Raw genomic sequence first — 19,201 nt, 5'->3', positions numbered from 1 at the left:
ATAGACCACATCCAATGCACTACCCTCATCGACCCTCCTCAAAAAATTCAATCACGTTAGTCAGACACGACCTTCCCTTAACAAATCCGTGCTGACAGTCTTTGATTAATCCATGTTTTTCTAAAGATTGATCCTGTCTCTCAGAATTTTTTTTCCAATTTTCCCACCACCAAGGTTAGGCAGACTGGCCTTTAATTACTCGGTCTATCCCTTTCCCATTTTTTAAACAATGGTACAACATTAGCTGTCCTCCAGTCCTCTGGCACCACACCTGCAGCCAGAGAGGATTGGAAAATGATGGTCAGAGCCTGTGCAATTCCTTCTCTTGCTTCCCTTAACAGCCTGGGATACATTTCATCTGGACCTGGGGATTTATGCACTTTCAAAGATGTTAAACACCTTAATAGTTCCCCTCTCTCTGTTAATTTCATCTGACATTTCACCCTCCTCTTCATTGATGGTAATGTCTGTATCATCCCCCTTTTTTGTGAAAATAGATGCAAAGTTTTCACTAAGAAAATCCATGTTCTCCACCTCCACACGTAGGTGACCCTAATGGTCCCCAATAGGCCCTACTCTTTGTTATTCGCTTGCTTTTTTAAAAAAAATGTATTTATAAAACATTTTTGGGTTTTCCTCAATTTTATTTGCCAATATTTTTCCATGCCCTCTCTTTGCTTTCCTAACTTCCTTTTTCATTTCACTTCTCCAGTTATACTCCACTGTTGGAGGGGCAATACAAGGGAACCAAGGCGGGGAAATGGAGTTAAAATACAGATCAACCATGATCTGATTGAATGGCGGAACAGACAGGAGGGGCTGAATGGCCTCCTCCTGTTCCTGTGCGACTCTCACCCCAGCTGATCGGACAGATCCCAAAACAGACAGGGCTCCATAAAATTAGTTTATTAACCAGTTGATCAGTTTTAAAAAGTCGCACACACAGATTAAGAGGTGAAATTCACAAAATAAGTACCCGAAACCCAATCTCAAAACACTTACAGCGATTTTCCTTTTCTGTTTAAAACAAAAGCACGATTTAATAAAATCTCCTCTGTGCAAGTAGACACATGCAATCCTTTCAAGACCATGTTCTGACATTTAAAAGTTAACCCCCACAAGACCGAATTTCAAGAAAGTATCAGTTACTTAGGCAACAGAAAGTAATCCGTTCGGCAATTTGAACAGGGGACGGTTCAAAGCAGCGAGGGGCAGCAAGTGGACCCCGCACATTAGATCGAAAAGCTTGCGGTATTAGGGGGTCTTAGCAGCAAAGAGGGAAAGCTGCATTCATAATGCCCACTAGCCAACATCTAGGGGTACGCCCCTAGAACTGCACCTTCAGCAGGGCAGATCGGAGTTCAGGATCTGCCTGACGCTTGGTGACCTCTGCTCTTTAACAGTTTTGACAACACTGGGATCGATTTTTTTTTTTTTTCTTTTCTCTTTCCCGGGATCATCCCAAGATTGCGGGTGGCCTTCCCGAGGGCGTCCTGCTGCGTAGATTATACTTTGAAGGCTGCGAGGATAAAAAGAAAAAAGGGAGAGAATATTAAATTATTTTAGGAACCTGACAGATCATTCCGCTTTTTCCTCTTCCGAAGGAGTGGGCCTCGCGCTGGGATAGGCTGCCTTTTCTCCCACCCCAGATCCCAGTATCTGACCCAGGTGGCCATTCCTCCTCTGGGAATTCAGACACCAGAGGCACACAACACGGAACTTGTAACCTCTCAGTACCTGGCACCTTCACTTCAAAACGGACATGTGCCAAATCGGGAGTGGGAGCTCCGGCATTTTGAGCCTCTTGCGGGGGGTGGGGGTGGTGGGGGTGGGGGGGGGGGGGTAGGCCTGTCTGAGCAGGACGGAAAACTCCCAGCGCACGACCCCCTCGAGGGAAGGGAAGCTGCCGTCTTTACCCAGTCCGGGATTACGAGCGATCTAGTCCCCCTGCCAGCCTGGCTGACTCTCAGTTGCCCTCAGTAAACTTCATCTCATCCAAAATTCTACTGCCCCGCGTCTTAACTCATCATTCACCCCCTCACCCCGTGCTCGCTGACCGACACTGGCTGGCAGTCCATCAACGCCCCCATTTTAAAATTCTCATCCCCGTGTTCAAATCCTTCCATGTTCCTCACCCTCTCTTCCCCACCTCCATAACCTCCAGCCCCTACACCCCTCCCTGTCTCTGTAACCTCCTCCAGCCCCCTACACCCCTCCCTATCTCTGTAACCTCCTCCAGCCCCCTACACCCCTCCCTATCTCTGTAACCTCCTCCAGCCCCGACAACCCTCCGAGATCTCTGCCCTCCTCCAATTCCGGCCTCTTGACCATCCCCCGATTCCCATCGCTCCACCATTGGCGGCCGTGCCTTCAGCTGCCTGGGGCCCTAAGCTCTGGAATTCCCTCCTTAAACCTCTCCGCCTCTCTCTCTCTCTTCCTTAAATCCGACCTCTTTGACCGAGCTTTTGGTCGCCCGTCCCCAATATCTCATGAGCCTCGGGCTCAAGTTCTATCTGATTTACACTCCTGTGAAGCACCGCGGGGCTGAGTTAATAGGTTGAAGGTGCTATATAAATGCAGACAAACGAGAGACACACAATCACACATAGGGCCGGCCCCACCCTTCAAAAGGGCCAGGACGATCCCATCAAATAACTTCACTCACCGAATCAGAAACCAGGATGTTGTAAACAGAGACGTCCGACCTCCTGGCTTTGTGTTTCTTCACGGCTGAGCGGGACGGTGAACGTGGAGGGGCGCCAGTCTTCTTGGGCGTGCTGGTCGGATACGCAGCGACTAGCAGAGAAGAGAAGAGTTCAACGTCAACACTCCCACCGCTCGCAGTCGGTCAGTATTCTCCCCGGAACTTTCAGGGATCATAGAAACGTAGAAAACAGGAGCAGGAGCAGGCCATTCAGCCCTTCGAGCCTGCTCCGCCATTCATTATGATCATGGCTGATCATCCAACTCAGTAACCTGTTCCTGCTTTCGCCCCACACCCTTTGAGCCCTTTAAACCCAAGAGCTATATCTAACTCCTTCCTGAAAACACACAATGTTTTGGCCTCAACTGCTTTCTGTGGTAGTGAATTCCACAGGCTCACCACTCTCTGGGTGAAGAAATTTCTCCTCATCTCAATCCTGAAAGGTTTACCCCGTATCCTTAGACTATGACCCCTGGTTCTGGACTCCCCCACCATCGGGAACATCCTTCATGCATCTACCCTGTCATGTCCTGTTAGAATTTTATAGGTGTCTATGAGATTCCCCCCTCACTCTTCTGAACTCCAGCGAATATAATCCGAACCGACTCAATCTCTCCTCATACGTCAGTCCCACCATCCCAGGAATCAGTCTGGTAAACCTTCGCTGCACTCCCTCTATAGCAAGAACATCCTTCCTCAGATAAGGAGACCAAAACTGCACACAATATTCCAGGCATGGCCTCACCAAGGCCCTGTATAATTGCAGCAAGACATCTCTGCTCCTGTACTCGAATCCTCTCGCTATGAAGGCCAACATACCATTTGCCTTTTTTACCGCCTGTTGCACCTGCATGCTTACCTTCAGCGACTGGTGTACGAGAACACCCAGGTCTCGCTGAATATTCCCCTCTCTCAGTTTATAGCCGTTCAGATAATAATCTGCCTTCCTGTTTTTGCTACCAAAGTGGATAACCTCACATTTATCCACCTTATACTGCATCTGCCATGCATTTGCCCACTCACTCAACTTGTCCAAATCACCCTGAAGCCTCTCTGCATCCTCTTCACAACTCACCCTCCCACTCAGTTTTGTCATCTGCAAATTTGAAGCTTTGCTCTGTATCTAACCCCCGTACTGTACCTGTCCTGGGAGTGTTTGATGGGTGACAGTGTAGAGGGAGCTTTACTCTGTATCTAACCCCCGTGCTGTACCTGTCCTGGGGAGTGTTTGATGGGGGACAGTGTAGAGGGAGCTTTACTCTGTATCTAACCCCTGTGCTGTTCCATATCGAAAATCCAAAAGGATTGTTTAAAACGCCAACTTTTTATTTTTAAAAACAAACAAACTCACAGTCCTCAGGCTGCAGGGCTCCTCCTGACGTTAGAGATTCTTCACCCACTATCCTCGTGTCTCCAATCCCTGAATCCAACTCCACATCTTTCAGCCTCCCATCCTGCCCTTGGCTGCGGCTATCGGACAACAGCGGTGCCTTCATGATCTTTTCTGTTTTTTTCAACAACAAAAAAAAAGTGTTTGTGGTAAATCCATTCTGTCCGGGATGCAAAGGTGGGACAGGGGAGGCATCAAGACGATGATTACAGTTCAGCGTGCTGCACACCACAGTCGAACAGCCAGAGGCACTTCGACGTGGCACTCTGGAGAATGGCCAGCCCTGCTGTACCCAAACACGTGACCAGTCTTCCACACGGCCCTGGAAACATCCTAGCTATTCAACCATGGAGTGTGTCACAGTTACACTTCCTAGGGTGCTGAGGGGAGGTGCGCGAGGTTGCACTGACAAACCGAACGAGCGATGGAGGACCCACCACCCACCTCCGGCACAGGAATTCCGGGTCCCCGCGATGGTTCAGAGTACGGCCTGGCACTCACCCGCCTCCTCGATCACCTGCCGCAGGCTGCTCTGTGACTCCCGCAGGCTGCGGAGAAGCTCCAGGCTTTGCCGCCCCACGTCCTGGTAGCTCGTAATGGAGTACGCCAGCACCAGAACCCCCGCAAATGCCACCAGCTTCCGCAGGAGCCAGATCCGGCAGTAAATACGCTCCTAGGAAGGGGCCAGAGGCTGAATCAGTAACGCCAAACGAGGTTCCCTTTTACCCGATGCGCATGCTGCACATGTACAGCAGCAGGGACTGACTCGCATCTCGAGCAATGCAAGGTGTTCAAAGAGGAGCAGACACACCTTCATGCGCGAAGCAGGGTGCAAGACCCCCCCCAAGCTCGAACTCCCTGGATAACCTAAGATTTGGAGGGTAAAATGATAAGGTAATTCGGCCGCAAAGCACTTAGAGGACAGGAACGAGAGGGGAAAAGTCTTTCAGAAATAAAAATAGTAGAAAGGGCAGTCGTAGGAAATAGGACTCTGTTGAGGGACCAAAAAGGAGGTGTTCTTGTGAAGACAGAGGACATGGCGTAGATATTAAATGAAGATGGTGCTTTGGTGATCACTAGAAAGGTAGATAGCAGGAAAAGAGACTGGGCAGGAGAACAAATAGATGCACAAAAAAAAAAAAAGAGGGACTTGAAAGGTTGTGTTCTCTAACTAAAGCTTCAGAGGAATTTGGAGGTTTGCCCTCCCCCCATCGGAGAGGGGCAGTGTGCAGGCCCACCAGCGTGTGGACACACCCTGACACTCATGACCCACACTCTCAGCTATGGGTGACCAGCCCCACTACCTTGTGGATACCTCGGCAATGGACCCCGTCAAAAAATAATCTGCAGTGGAGTCCGAGGGCAGATCGATGACAGAATGTGTCACCTATCCGACAACTCACGCAACCGAGTCGGTGCCAAACGTACTGCTCGTCTGACCTGCACAGTCTACCTGCTTCAATGGGCCTTTGGAATCTCTGCGCAACAAGCGAACTGAATCCATCGCACCAGGCAAAGTCACCAGGGCCAGACGGGAGTTATCTAAGGATACTGAGGGAAGCGAGGGTGGAAATTGCAGAGGCACTGGCCGTAATCTTCCAATCCTCCTTAGATACAGGGGTGGTGCCAGAGGACTGGAGAATCGCGAACGTTACACACTTGCTCAAAAAAAAAGGACACACACACACAGGAGCTACACAGGACCAGACAGGAGTGAATCATTCCCTTTTACCCACTGTGTCTGATCTTGTTACCCTGTTCAGTGCCTTGTACTCACCCTGTACTCAAAGCTGGACTCGGAGGGCTCCATTTCTGACGAATACACAGTCCTCTCCAGGTACACACTGAAAGTGATCAGCATGAATAATAGCAGCCTGAGGAATAACAGGCAAAGGTGAATCAGATAGCACAGAGGCTAAACAAGTCACAGAGTAAAAGCTCCCTCGACACTGTCCCCATCAAACACTCCCAGGACAGGGAGTTAGTTGCGTCCACACCCAGGCTGCGACTCTCCGCCTTCGGACCCTGCAGAGATACTTGTACGTCGAGCGCCCTCCCAGATGGTGTGCGCTGGCGACGTATTTTTTCCGCCAGTGTCACTGCCTTCAAGACGACACGCAGCTCCCGGTGGAGTCCGTTAGCCGCGCCTCTCTGAGGGAGTTGCCTGTCTTTTACCGGGATCTATTCCGAGTCTGGAACATGGTCGCCTCCAGTCAGGGCGCTCCCCCGCCGGCGGAGGAGAGCGCCTCGGCTGTCCGGCCGGCCGACTCCGGGGACAGTCCGGCGGGCGGAGGAGGAGCCGAAACCCCCGGGACGCCCCTCACTGTGGATGGCGAGGGGGCTCGGGAGTGCGGAGCGATCCCGGCCGAGCTGACCCCCGCTCGGCCGAAACCCTCCTCGGGAGCCGGTCCCGCACAACCCGAGCTGCCTCTTGGAAATGCCCTCCGTGCCATTCCAATCGGCGCGGAGGGGTTTCCTGTACGGGCTGCTCCTGCACACTCTCCACTTCCTCGCCCTCGTCAGCCGGCCGGACACGCCCTGGCGGTCCGCGTTGCCATCTGGCGGCGAGGGGAAACCCCGATGGAGGTCTCTCTACGCGGGAGTCTTCCCCCTTTACATCGGGGACCTGGGGTGGAGGGTGTTGCACAGAGCAGTCCCGTGCAATAGACTTTTAAGTAGGTTCACGGACTCCCAGGCCACCTGTACTTTCTGCGGCCTGGACGAGTCCGTGTTCCACGTTTATACGGAGTGTGCGAGGTTGCAGCCCCTCTTTGAGTATCTGAAGGGGCTGCTCCTCAAATTCTGGCTGCACTTCAGTCCCACGCTCCTGATCTCCTTGTCAGTCTGCTCCTGGGCCTGGGCCTGGCCAAGGTGGCAATTCACAGGTCCAGGTTGCGGGCCGTCGGGGGTTCCGTCCTCCACGATTGCCTGCCCCCTTCCGCGGTTACGTTCGCGCCCGGGTGTCCCTGGAGAAGGAGCGTGCGGTGTCCGCCGGTACGCTTGAGGCCTTCCGCGACCGGTGGGCACCGCAGGGACTGGAGTGCATCGTCGACGCCGAGAATGGCATTTTAATTTGATAAAGGGGGCCTGGGGTATAAAGGCCACCTTAAAAATAAACAAAAAAAACCGGGGTTAGATAAAGAGTAAAGCTCCCTCTACACTGTCCCCATCAAACACTCCTAGCAACAAAAAAAAAAAGGGGGTTAGAAAACAAAAGGGCTTATAAACTGATTGGTCCCACCAAGCCTTTGTCAGCTGGACAAGATCGCAGGTGACCTTTGGCCCCTCAGTCTTGGCCTGATCCGTGCTCGAGTCCCAGGATAGAGAGAGACAAACACGCTGGGAGTGAGTCACAGGTGCACAACACCACTTCCCCCACCCTGTGGCCTCCAGGCCGGGGGGGTCTCCTCACACTAGGACCTAACACCAGCTGAGTAGGGGCTGGAGGAGGTTACAGAGATAGGGAGGGTTGTAGGGGCTGGAGGAGGTTACAGACATAGGGAGGGTTGTAGGGGCTGGAGGAGGTTACAGAGATAGGGAGGGTTGTAGGGGCTGGAGGAGGTTACAGAGATAGGGAGGGTTGTAGGGGCTGGAGGAGGTTACAGAGATAGGGAGGGTTGTAGGGGCTGGAGGAGGTTACAGAGATAGGGAGGGTTGTAGGGGCTGGAGGAGGTTACAGAGATAGGGAGGGTTGTAGGGGCTGGAGGAGGTTACAGAGATAGGGAGGGTTGTAGGAGCTGGAGGAGGTTACAGAGATAGGGAGGGTTGTAGGGGCTGGAGGAGGTTACAGCGATAGGGAGGGTTGTAGGAGCTGGAGGAGGTTACAGAGATAGGGAGGGTTGTAGGGGCTGGAGGAGGTTACAGAGATAGGGAGGGTTGTAGGGGCTGGAGGAGGTTACAGAGATAGGGAGGGTTGTAGGGGCTGGAGGAGGTTACAGAGATAGGGAGGGTTGTAGGGGCTGGAGGAGGTTACAGAGATAGGGAGGGTTGTAGGGGCTGGAGGAGGTTACAGAGATAGGGAGGGTTGTAGGGGCTGGAGGAGGTTACAGAGATAGGGAGGGTTGTAGGGGCTGGAGGAGGTTACAGCGATAGGGAGGGTTGTAGGAGCTGGAGGAGGTTACAGAGATAGGGAGGGTTGTAGGGGCTGGAGGAGGTTACAGAGATAGGGAGGGTTGTAGGGGCTGGAGGAGGTTACAGAGATAGGGAGGGTTGTAGGGGCTGGAGGAGGTTACAGACATAGGGAGGGTTGTAGGGTCTGGAGGAGGTTACAGAGATAGGGAGGGTTGTAGGGGCTGGAGGAGGTTACAGAGATAGGGAGGGTTGTAGGGGCTGGAGGAGGTTACAGAGATAGGGAGGGTTGTAGGGGCTGGAGGAGGTTACAGAGATAGGGAGGGTTGTAGGGGCTGGAGGAGGTTACAGAGATAGGGAGGGTTGTAGGAGCTGGAGGAGGTTACAGAGATAGGGAGGGTTGTAGGGGCTGGAGGAGGTTACAGCGATAGGGAGGGTTGTAGGAGCTGGAGGAGGTTACAGAGATAGGGAGGGTTGTAGGGGCTGGAGGAGGTTACAGAGATAGGGAGGGTTGTAGGGGCTGGAGGAGGTTACAGAGATAGGGAGGGTTGTAGGGGCTGGAGGAGGTTACAGAGATAGGGAGGGTTGTAGGGGCTGGAGGAGGTTACAGAGATAGGGAGGGTTGTAGGGGCTGGAGGAGGTTACAGAGATAGGGAGGGTTGTAGGGGCTGGAGGAGGTTACAGAGATAGGGAGGGTTGTAGGGGCTGGAGGAGGTTACAGAGATAGGGAGGGTTGTAGGGGCTGGAGGAGGTTACAGAGATAGGGAGGGTTGTAGGGGCTGGAGGAGGTTACAGAGATAGGGAGGGTTGTAGGGGCTGGAGGAGGTTACAGAGATAGGGAGGGTTGTAGGGGCTGGAGGAGGTTACAGAGATAGGGAAGGTTGTAGGGGCTGGAGGAGGTTACAGCGTGTGCCTCAGGACCTCGCTGCGGCCGTGCGCTGAGTAGAGGTCAGCAGGAAAGCCACCGCCAAGGCCAGCAGATTGTAGAGGATGGAGGTGAAGACAGTGGACTCCACCATGACGAACTGGTGCAGGTATGAGAGGCGGTCGAAGATCTCAGCAAAGACCTGTCTCTGCTCTCGTGTCGAATCCTGCAGCTCACGGAACACCTGCCGCACACCTGGAAACAACAACAACAACTCACATTAATATAGCACCTTTAACACAGTAAAAGATCCCTCGCGCTTCACAGCAGCGGAAATCAGACAGAATTGCACCCCGAGGAGATATTAGGGACGGGCGACCAAAAGCTCAGTCAAAGAGGCCGGTTTTTAAGCAGCGTCTTAAAGGAGGAGAGAGAGAGGCGGAGAGGTTTAGGGAGGGAATTCCAGAGCTCGGGGCCCCAGGCAGCTGAAGGCACGGCCGCCAATGGTGGAGTGATGGGAATCGGGGGATGGTCAAGAGGCCGGAATTGGAGGAGGGCAGAGATCTCGGAGGGTTGTAGGGGCTGGAGGAGGTTACAGAGATTGGGAGGGTTGTAGGGACTGGAGGGGGTTACAGAGATAGGGAGGGTTGTAGGGGCTGGAGGAGGTTACAGAGATAAGGAGAGTTGTAGGGGCTGGAGGAGGTTACAGAGATAGGGAGGGTTGTAGGGGCTGGAGGAGGTTACAGAGATAGGGAGGGCTGTAGGGGCTGGAGGAGGTTACAGAGATAGGGAGGGTTGTAGGGGCTGGAGGAGGTTACAGAGATAGGGAGGGCTGTAGGGGCTGGAGGAGGTTACAGAGATAGGGAGGGTTGTAGGGGCTGGAGGAGGTTACAGAGATAGGGAGGGTTGTAGGGGCTGGAGGAGGTTACAGAGATAGGGAGGGTTGTAGGGGCTGGAGGAGGTTACAGAGATAGGGAGTGTTGTCGGGGCTGGAGGAGGTTAGAGAGATAGGGAGGAGGGCGAGGGGCCATGGAGGGATTTGAACACGAGGATGTGAATTTTATAATGGAGGTGTTGCTAGACTGAGCACCAGTGTCGGTCAGCGAGCACAGTGAGGGTGGGTGGTGATGTGTGAACAGGGCTCAGTGCTAATTCAGAGTCGATGACGAGATGAGGGGGTGACGACAACAGCGTTTCCGAAGAGTTGAGGTTTACGAAGGGTCGAGGGAGGGGAGTCCGTCCGGGAGAGCCTCGGAACGGTCTTGTGGGGGGGGGGGGGGGGGGGGGGGGGGGGTGGGTGACAGAAGGAAGTGTGATGGTTTTAGCAGCCGACGAGCTGAGGCCGGGACGACGTGACGGAGCGCGTGGAAGTCGGCCGTCCTCGCGTGGAGGGTCTCTGCCTCTTCTCCCCTCCCAGGTAGTGAGTTCCAGACCCTTCCCCACCCTCTGCGTGAAAACATCCCTCCTCAACTCCTCCCTCAGCCTCCAAATCTCTGCTCTGGGAACTGGCTCCTTTCTCTCCCGGCCCCTCCGAGTCTCACCTACGCCCCCGTTACCCCCCCCCCCCCCCCCCCGCAGCAGGCCTTCCCCGCCCGTTGCCTACCGTCCGTGGACTGCTGCAGCACCTGCTTCAAGGCACCCCCGTTGCGGAGGATCTCGGCCTGGGTGCTCAGTGTCACGTTCTGAGCCGCGATCATCTCCTCGGCCATCCGATTGGTCGCTTCCAGCTGCCGGGCCACACTCTCCGAATTCACGGTCAGCCTGAAAAAGGAGCACCCCACCCCCCCCCCACCCCAGCGTTACTATTCGACTGGGGTTTCCTTCACACGCCACCCCGTCTCGACGATGTCGAGCCTCTCCCCCACCGACCGCAGTTCAATCGCTCCCCACGAGTGGGCCTCCCCTGGCATTGCTCACCTCGAGGATTGAGCACACACCCTCACTCCAATCCACCCCCCCCCCCCCCCCAGCGTTACTATTCGACTGGTGTTTCCTTCACACGCCACCCCGTCTCGACGACGTCGAGCCTCTCCCCCGCCGACCGCAGTTCAATCGCTCCCCACGAGTGGGCCTCCCCTGGCATTGCTCACCTCGAGGATTGAGCACTCGCCCTCACTCCAATCCACCACCCCCCCCACCCCCCACCTACCTGGTGACCGTATCGTCAACCTGCTGCTGCCACAGCTCGTTCTGCAGGTAGTAACAGATGCTGTGGGCGTGGGTGAAGAACTCCGTGTAGGCGCCAAACGCCAGCGCGTCCATGTCCTGGGTGCAGACCCGGATGCTGCTGGTCTCCGTGCAGGCGGGGAAACTCTTTCCGGACCTGGAGATGAGAGGATTTAAAAGAACATAGAACAGCACAGTACAGGCCCTTCGGCCCACGATGTTGTGCCGAACCTTTAACCTACTCTAAGATCAAACTACCTACATACCCTTCATTCTACTATCATCCATGTACCTATCCAAGAGTCGCTTAAATGTCCCTAATGTATCTGCTTCTACTACCACCGCTGGCAGCGCATTCCACGCACCCACCACTCTCTGTGGAAAGAACCTACCTCTGACATCTCCCCGAAACCTTCCTCCAATCACCTTAAAACTATGCCCCCTGGTGATAGCCCTTTCCACCCTGGGAAAAAGTCTCTGACTATCCACTCTGTCTATGCCTCTCATCATCTTGTACCCCTCTATCAAGTCACCTCTCATCCTTCTTCGCTCCAATGAGAAAAGCCCTAGCTCCCTCAATCTTTCTTCGTAGGACATGCCCTCCAGTCCAGGCAGCATCCTGGTAAATCTCCTCTGCACCCTCTCTAAAGCTTCCACATCCTTCCTATAATGAGGCGACCAGAACTGAACACAATATTCCAAGTGTGGTCGAACCAGGGCTTTATAGAGCTGCAGCATAACCTCGTGGCTCTTAAACTCAATCCCCCTGTTAATGAAAGCCAACACACCATACGCCTTCTTAACAACCCTATCAACTTGGGTGGCAACTTTGAGCGATCTATGGACATGGACCCCAAGATCCCTCTCTTCCTCCACACTACCAAGAATTCTGTCTTTAAGCCTGTATTCCGCATTCAAATTCGACCTTCCAAAATGAATCACTTCACACTTTTCCAGGTTGAACTCCATCTGCCACTTCTCAGCCCAGCTCTGCATCCTGTCAATGTCCCGTTGCAACCTACAACAGCCTTCCACACTATCCACAACTCCAGCAACCTTCGTGTCATCGGCAAACTTACTAACCCAGCCTTCCACTTCCTCATCCAAGTCATTTATAAAAATCACAAAGAGCAGAGGTCCCAGAACAGATCCCTACGGAACACCACTGGTCACCGAGCTCCAGGCTGAATAGTTTCCATCTACTACCACCCTCTGACTTCTATGGGCCAGCCAATTTTGTATCCAGACAGCCAACTTTCCCTGTATCCCATGCCTCCTTACTTTCTGAATGAGCCTACCATGGGGAACCTTATCAAATGCCTTGCTAAAATCCATATACACCACATCCACTGCTCTTCCTTCATCAATGTGTTTTGTCACATCTTCAAAGAATTCAATAAGGCTTGTGAGGCATGACCTGCCCCTCACAAAGCCATGCTGACTGTCTCTAATCAAACTATGCTTTTCCAAATAATCATAAATCCTGTCTCTCAGAATCCTCTCCAATAATTTGCCCACCACCGACGTAAGACTGACTGGTCTATAATTCCCAGGGTTATCCCTATTCCCTTTCTTGAACAAGGGAATAACATTTGCCACCCTCCAATCATCCGGTACTACTCCAGTGGACAGTGAGGACGCAAAGATCATCGCCAAAGGCGCGGCAATCTCTTCCCTCGCTTCCTGTAATATCCTTGGGTATATCCCGTCTGGCCCCAGGGACTTATCTATCCTCATATCATTCAAAATTTCCAGCACATCCTCCCTCTTAACCTCAACCTGTTCGAGCATATCAGCCTGTTCCACGCTGTCCTCACAAACGACCAGGTCCCTCTCACTAGTGAATACTGAAGCAAAGTATTCATTTAGGACCTCCCCTACCTCCTCCAACTCCAGGCACAAGTTCCCTCCACTATCCCTGATCGGCCCTACCCTCACTCTGGCCATCCTCTTGTTCCTCACATAAATGCAGAACACCTTGGGATTTTCCTTAATCCTACCTGCCAAGACTTTTTCATGTCCCCTTCTAGCTCTCCGAAGTCCATTCTTCAGTTCCTTCCTGGCTACCTTGTAACCCTCTAGAGCCCTGTCTGATCCTTGCTTCCTCAACCTTAAGTAAGCTTCCTTCTTCCTCTTGACTAGCTGTTCCACATCTCTTGTCATCCAAGGTTCCTTCACCCTACCATCCCTTCCTTGCCTCATCGGGACAAACCTATCCAGCAGTCGCAGCAAGTGCTCCCTAAACAACCTCCACATTTCTGTCGTGCATTTCCCTGAGAACATCTGTTCCCAATTTATGCTCCCCAGTTCCTGCCTAATAGCATTGTAATTCCCCCTCCCCCAATTAAATATTTTCCCATCCCGTCTGCTCCTGTCCCTCTCCATGACTACAGTAAAGGTCAGGGAGTTGTGATCACTATCACCGAAATGCTCTCCCACCGAGAGATCTGCCACCTGGCCTGGTTCGTTGCCAAGCACCAAGTCCAACATAGTCTCCCCTCTAGTCGGCCTATCTACATATTGAGTCAGGAAACCTTCCTGGACACGCCTGACAAAAACTGCTCCATCCAACTATTTTCACTAAGGAGGTTCCAATCAATATTAGGGAAGTTGAAGTCACCCATGACAACAACCCTGTTACTTCTGCACCTTTCCAAAATCTGCCTCCCAATCTGTTCCCCCGTGTCTCTGCTGCTATTGGGGGGTCTATAGAAAACTCCCAACAAAGTGACTGCTCCTTTCCTGTTTCTGACTTCCACCCATAATGACTCAGTAGACAAACCCTCCTCGACGACCTCCCTTTCTGCAGCTGTGATACTATCCCTGATTAACAATGCCACTCCCCCACCTCTTTTACCTCCCTCCCTATTCCTTTTGAAACATCTAAACCCCGGAACATCCAACATCCATTCCTGCCCCTGTGATATCCACGTCTCTGTAATGGCCACAACATCGTAGCTCCAAGTACTGATCCACGATCTAAGTTCATCACCCTTATTCCTGACACTTCTTGCGTTAAATTAGACACACTTTAACCCATCATACAAGAAAGAGAATGACGACTCAGAATCTGGCCCGCAGCAGCGGGAGGGGGCGAGGTTCACTTTATAAGGACCGGGGGCGGAGGGGCCCTCCTCCTCACACCAGTACTTGAAGCTGCCGCTCGCCCAGCACCCGCGAACCAGGTTCGCTACCCCAGGACACGTCACAGCTGACTTTCCCCCTACCCGCTGCCCCCCCGGAAGTGTGGTCACTGTCGCAGTGTAGGAAATCAGTTTACGCACAGCAAGATCCCACAAGCAGCCCTAAATGCCACAGATCGTGTTTCTTTCCCTTGGTTGAGTTATAAAGATCTGCACCCCCTGCCCACCACCGAGCTCTTCCAAGAGTGGCCTGAGGGGGGCAGACGGGGGGGCCCCTGGGGTTTATCTGGAAAAAATAAAGACGCTCCGACAGTGCGGCGCTCCCTCAGTACCGGGATCTTGCTGTGCTCAACTGGCTCCCGACTCTTCCCCAGGCAACAGTGGCTGCAACTTTGGGAAGGTCCCGAGGGGAAAGGCTCGCTCCTCTGAGCAGTTCAATAAATGACCTCCGAGCTCAGAATTTATCAAGGAAAGTTTACTTAAATCCGAGAGGCTGTTGTCAAGCTGTATTTACAGACTCTCACACACACCACTGTAAAGATAAGTAGATTAAATTCGAGTCAAATTAACCACAAACCTACTGCTTTCCTGTTACTGTGTTGCCTCTGTATCCTGTCTATGCACGATTTGTTTTGACGTTTTTTCAGGTTAGATACAGAGTAAAGCTCCCTCGACACTGTCCCCAAACACTCCCCGGGACAGGTACAGCACGGGGGTTAGATACAGAGTAAAGCTCCCTCGACACTGTCCCCATCAAACACTCCCCAGGACAGGTACAGCACGGGGGTTAGATACATAGTAAAGCTCCCTCGACACTGTCCCCATCAAACACGCCCCAGGACAGGTACAGCACGGGGGTTAGATACAGAGTAAAGCTCCCTCTACACTGTCCCCCATCAAACACTCCCAGGACAGGTACAGCACAGCGACTGCCTGCCCCTCTTCCGCGGTTACGTTCGAGCCCGGGTGGCCCTGGAGAAGGAGCATGCGGTGTCCGCTGGTACGCTCGAGGCCTTCCGCGACCGGTGGGCACCGCAGGGACTGGAGTGCATAGTCGACGCCGAGAATGGCATTTTAATTTGAGTTTTTGTTTATTTCTGTTTTTAATAGTTATTTTAAAAATATAAGTGTGTATATAAAGGGGGCCTGAGGAATAAAGGCCCCCTCGACATATAAAATATATAAAAGGGGCCTGGGGTATAAAGATCACCTAAAAAAACGGGTTAGATACAGAGTAAAGCTCTCTCTGCACTTTACATTTCTACAATTCACTTGTGAAGGGAGAGACTCCCAGTCCATCACTGCTATCTTGTGTCTCTCTGTCCTTATCCTCACTGGCCTCCCTGTCTCCCTCACCTTGTCAGTTTGCTGATCTCCCTCATTATCCATCATTCCTGCTACCAGCTCTTCACCCCCTCCCCCTGTCTACCTCCCTCTTCCCCACCCCCTTCAAATCTGTCCCTTCTCTCTCCAGCTACAGCAGGCACACCATGAGGGTCAGCGCTGAGGGAGCGCCGCGCTGTCGGAGGGTCAGCGCTGAGGGAGCGCCGCGCTGTCGGAGGGTCAGCGCTGAGGGAGCGCCGCGCTGTCGGAGGGTCAGCGCTGAGGGAGCGCCGCGCTGTCGGAGGGTCAGCGCTGAGGGAGCGCCGCGCTGTCGGAGGGTCAGCGCTGAGGGAGCGCCGCGCTGTCGGAGGGTCAGCGTCTTTTGGGCTGAGATGTTAAACCCGAGGCCCCTGTCTGCCCTCTCGGGGTTCCCATTGCACTGTTGAAAGAAGAGCAAAGTGAGGGATGGGGGACGGAGGGAGTTCTCCCCGACGTCCGGACGCTCAATATTTATCCCTCAACCAAAATCGGTAAATCAGATGATGCGACTCATTTATTACATTGCTGCTGTGGGATCTTCTTGTGCACAAATTGGTTACCACATTTCTGAGAGAACAGTGACCACACTCATTGGGTGCGAGGTGCATTTTTCTCTCTCTCTCGCCCTTCCCCCTCTCTCTCTCTCTCTCTCTCTCTCTCTCTCTCTCTCTCTCTCTCTCTCTCGCCCTTCCCCCTCTCGCCCTTCCCCCTCTCGCCCTCTCCCTCTCGCCCTCTCCCTCTCGCCCTCTCCCTCTCGCCCTCTCCCTCTCGCCCTCTCCCTCTCGCCCTCTCCCTCTCGCCCTCTCCCTCTCGCCCTCTCCCTCTCGCCCTCTCCCTCTCGCCCTCTCCCTCTCGCCCTCTCCCTCTCGCCCTCTCCCTCTCGCCCTCTCCTCTCGCCCTCTCCCTCTCGCCCTCTCCCTCTCGCCCTCTCCCTCTCGCCCTCTCCCTCTCGCCCTCTCCCTCTCGCCCCCTCCCTCTCGCCCCCTCCCTCTCGCCCCCTCCCTCTCGCCCCCTCCCTCTCGCCCCCTCCCTCTCGCCCCCTCCCTCTCGCCCCCTCTCTCTCGCCCCCTCTCTCTCGCCCCCTCTCTCTCGCCCCCTCTCTCTCGCCCCCTCTCTCCCTCGCCCCCTCTCTCCCTCGCCCCCTCTCTCCCTCGCCCCCTCTCTCCCTCGCCCCCTCTCTCCCTCGCCCCCTCTCTCCCTCGCCCCCTCTCTCCCTCGCCCCCTCTCTCCCTCGCCCCCTCTCTCCCTCGCCCCCTCTCTCCCTCGCCCCCTCTCTCCCTCGCCCCCTCTCTCCCTCGCCCCCTCTCTCCCTCGCCCCCTCTCTCCCTCGCCCCCTCTCTCCCTCGCCCCCTCTCTCCCTCGCCCCCTCTCTCCCTCGCCCCCTCTCTCCCTCGCCCCCTCTCTCCCTCGCCCCCTCTCTCCCTCGCCCCCTCTCTCCCTCGCCCCCTCTCTCCCTCGCCCCCCTCTCTCCCTCGCCCCCTCTCTCCCTCGCCCCCTCTCTCCCTCGCCCCCTCTCTCCCTCGCCCCCTCTCTCCCTCGCCCCCTCTCTCCCTCGCCCCCTCTCTCCCTCGCCCCCTCTCTCCCTCGCCCCCTCTCTCCCTCGCCCCCTCTCTCCCTCGCCCCCTCTCTCCCTCGCCCCCTCTCTCCCTCGCCCCCTCTCTCCCTCGCCCCCTCTCTCCCTCGCCCCCTCTCTCCCTCGCCCCCTCTCTCCCTCGCCCCCTCTCTCCCTCGCCCCCTCTCTCCCTCGCCCCCTCTCTCCCTCGCCCCCTCTCTCCCTCGCCCCCTCTCTCCCTCGCCCCCTCTCTCCCTCGCCCCCTCTCTCCCTCGCCCCCTCTCTCCCTTCCCCCTCTCTCCCTTCCCCCTCCTCGCCCTTCCCCCTCCTCGCCCTTCCCCCTCCTCGCCCTTCCCCCTCCTCGCCCTTCCCCCTCCTCGCCCTTCCCCCCCCCTCGCCCTTCCCCCCCCTCGCCCTTCCCCCCCCTCGCCCTTCCCCCCCCTCGCCCTTCCCCCCCCTCGCCCTTCCCCCCCCTCGCCCTTCCCCCCCCTCGTCTCCCTCGCCCTCGTCTCCCTCGCCCTCGTCTCCCTCGCCCTCGTCTCCCTCGCCCTCGTCTCCCTCGCCCTCGTCTCCTCGCCTCGTCTCCCTCGCCCTCGTCTCCCTCGCCCTCGTCTCCTCGCCCTCGTCTCCCTCGCCCTCGTCTCCCTCGCCCTCGTCTCCCTCGCCCTCGTCTCCTCGCCTCGTCTCCCTCGCCCTCCTCTCTCTCTCTCTCTCTCTCTCTTCCCCCCCCTCTCCCTCTCTTCCCCCCCTCCCTCCCCCCCTCTCCTCTTCCCCCCCCCTCCTCCCCTTCCCCCCCCTCCTCTCTTCCCCCCCCCCTCCTCCTCTCCCCCCCCCCTCTCCCTCTCCTCTTCCCCCCCCCTCTCCTCTCTTCCCCCCCCTCCCTCTCTTCCCCCCCCTCTCTCCCTCTCCTCTTCCCCCCCCCCTCTCCCTCTCCTCTTCCCCCCCCCCTCTCCCTCCCCTCTTCCCCCCCCCCTCTCCCTCTCCTCTTCCCCCCCCCCTCCCTCTCCTCTTCCCCCCCCTCTCCCTCTCCTCTTCCCCCCCCCCTCTCCCTCTCCTCTTCCCCCCCCCTCTCCCTCTCCTCTTCCCCCCCCCTCTCCCTCTCCTCTTCCCCCCCCCTCTCCCTCTCCTCTTCCCCCCCCCTCTCCCTCTCCTCTTCCCCCCCCCTCTCCCTCTCCTCTTCCCCTCTCCCTCTCCTCTTCCCCCCCCCCTCTCCCTCTCCTCTTCCCCCCCCCTCTCCCTCTCCTCTTCCCCCCCCCTCTCCCTCTCCTCTTCCCCCCCCCTCTCCCTCTCTTCCCCCCCCCCTCTCCCTCTCTTCCCCCCCCCTCTCCTCTCTTCCCCCCCCCCCCTCTCCCTCTCTTCCCCCCCCCACCCCCTCTCCCTCTCTTCCCCCCCCCCCTCTCCCTCTCTTCCCCCCCCCCTCTCCCTCTCTTCCCCCCCCCCCTCTCCCTCTCTTCCCCCCCCCCTCTCCCTCTCCCTCTCTTCCCCCCCCCCTCTCCCCTCTCTTCCCCCCCCCTCCCTCTGTAGGTGGCAGTGAGTGAAAGCCAGGGCGATCCTGCTCTGCTCCTCCTGGTCCAGCTGCCTGCAGCGCCGGTCCACCTTGCTCAGGGCTTCACTCCAGCAGCGGCCGTAGCCGGGCTGCCGGGCCATTTCCTGCACCTTCCGCAGCTGCAGCCTGCCTTGCTCCAGGAGCCGGGGGCCGAAGAACTGCCCGGTAACCGAGCCCAGCAAGCAGAAAGAGGAGCACGGAGCCCGGGCTAACATCGCGACCATCCGCGCCACCCTCTCCCACCGCACTTCCGCACTCGGATCAATTTCAAACCTCCCGCCCCGCCCCGAATTGTATCAAAGTTCCATCGCGGGCCCGCCCCCTTCTCCTGATTGGACGCCAGGCGGCGGGGCTCCCCATTGGCTTGGAGAGATGTCATTCACAGGCAGCTGCTGCAGCCCTACA

At 55.9% G+C, this 19,201-nt stretch overlaps 1 protein-coding gene across 1 annotated transcript; it reads right to left on the bottom strand.

Annotated features, from left to right (window-relative positions):
- Positions 1-891: 891 nt before the first annotated feature.
- LOC137358299 (uncharacterized) lies at positions 892-19,055 on the bottom strand. The gene is made up of 9 exons (XM_068024228.1): positions 18,769-19,055; positions 11,177-11,352; positions 10,631-10,788; positions 9,084-9,282; positions 5,872-5,968; positions 4,596-4,767; positions 4,056-4,208; positions 2,666-2,796; positions 892-1,519 (listed from the first exon to the last, which is right to left on the bottom strand). Exons 1-9 carry the CDS (start codon positions 19,018-19,020, stop codon positions 1,457-1,459), a joined length of 1,401 nt encoding a protein of 466 aa, XP_067880329.1. The 5' UTR covers positions 19,021-19,055; the 3' UTR covers positions 892-1,456.
- Between the last annotated feature and the right edge of the window lie 146 nt (positions 19,056-19,201).

The sequence above is a fragment of the Heterodontus francisci genome, chromosome 49, assembly GCF_036365525.1.
Source record: "Heterodontus francisci isolate sHetFra1 chromosome 49, sHetFra1.hap1, whole genome shotgun sequence".
Taxonomy (NCBI): domain Eukaryota; kingdom Metazoa; phylum Chordata; class Chondrichthyes; order Heterodontiformes; family Heterodontidae; genus Heterodontus; species Heterodontus francisci.
This window is presented reverse-complemented; position numbering and strand designations above follow the sequence as displayed.

Excerpts from the sequence above, each read along its gene's own strand:
- LOC137358299 (XM_068024228.1), bottom strand. The coding sequence starts at position 19,020 with ATGGTCGCGATGTTAGCCCGGGCTCCGTGCTCCTCTTTCTGCTTGCTG. Across the intron at positions 10,789-11,176 it reads GTTGACGATACGGTCACCAG|GCTGACCGTGAATTCGGAGA; the intron begins GTAGGTGGGGGG and ends CTCCTTTTTCAG. Across the intron at positions 2,797-4,055 it reads AGCCCTGCAGCCTGAGGACT|TCGCTGCGTATCCGACCAGC; the intron begins GTGAGTTTGTTT and ends CTTCTCTGCTAG.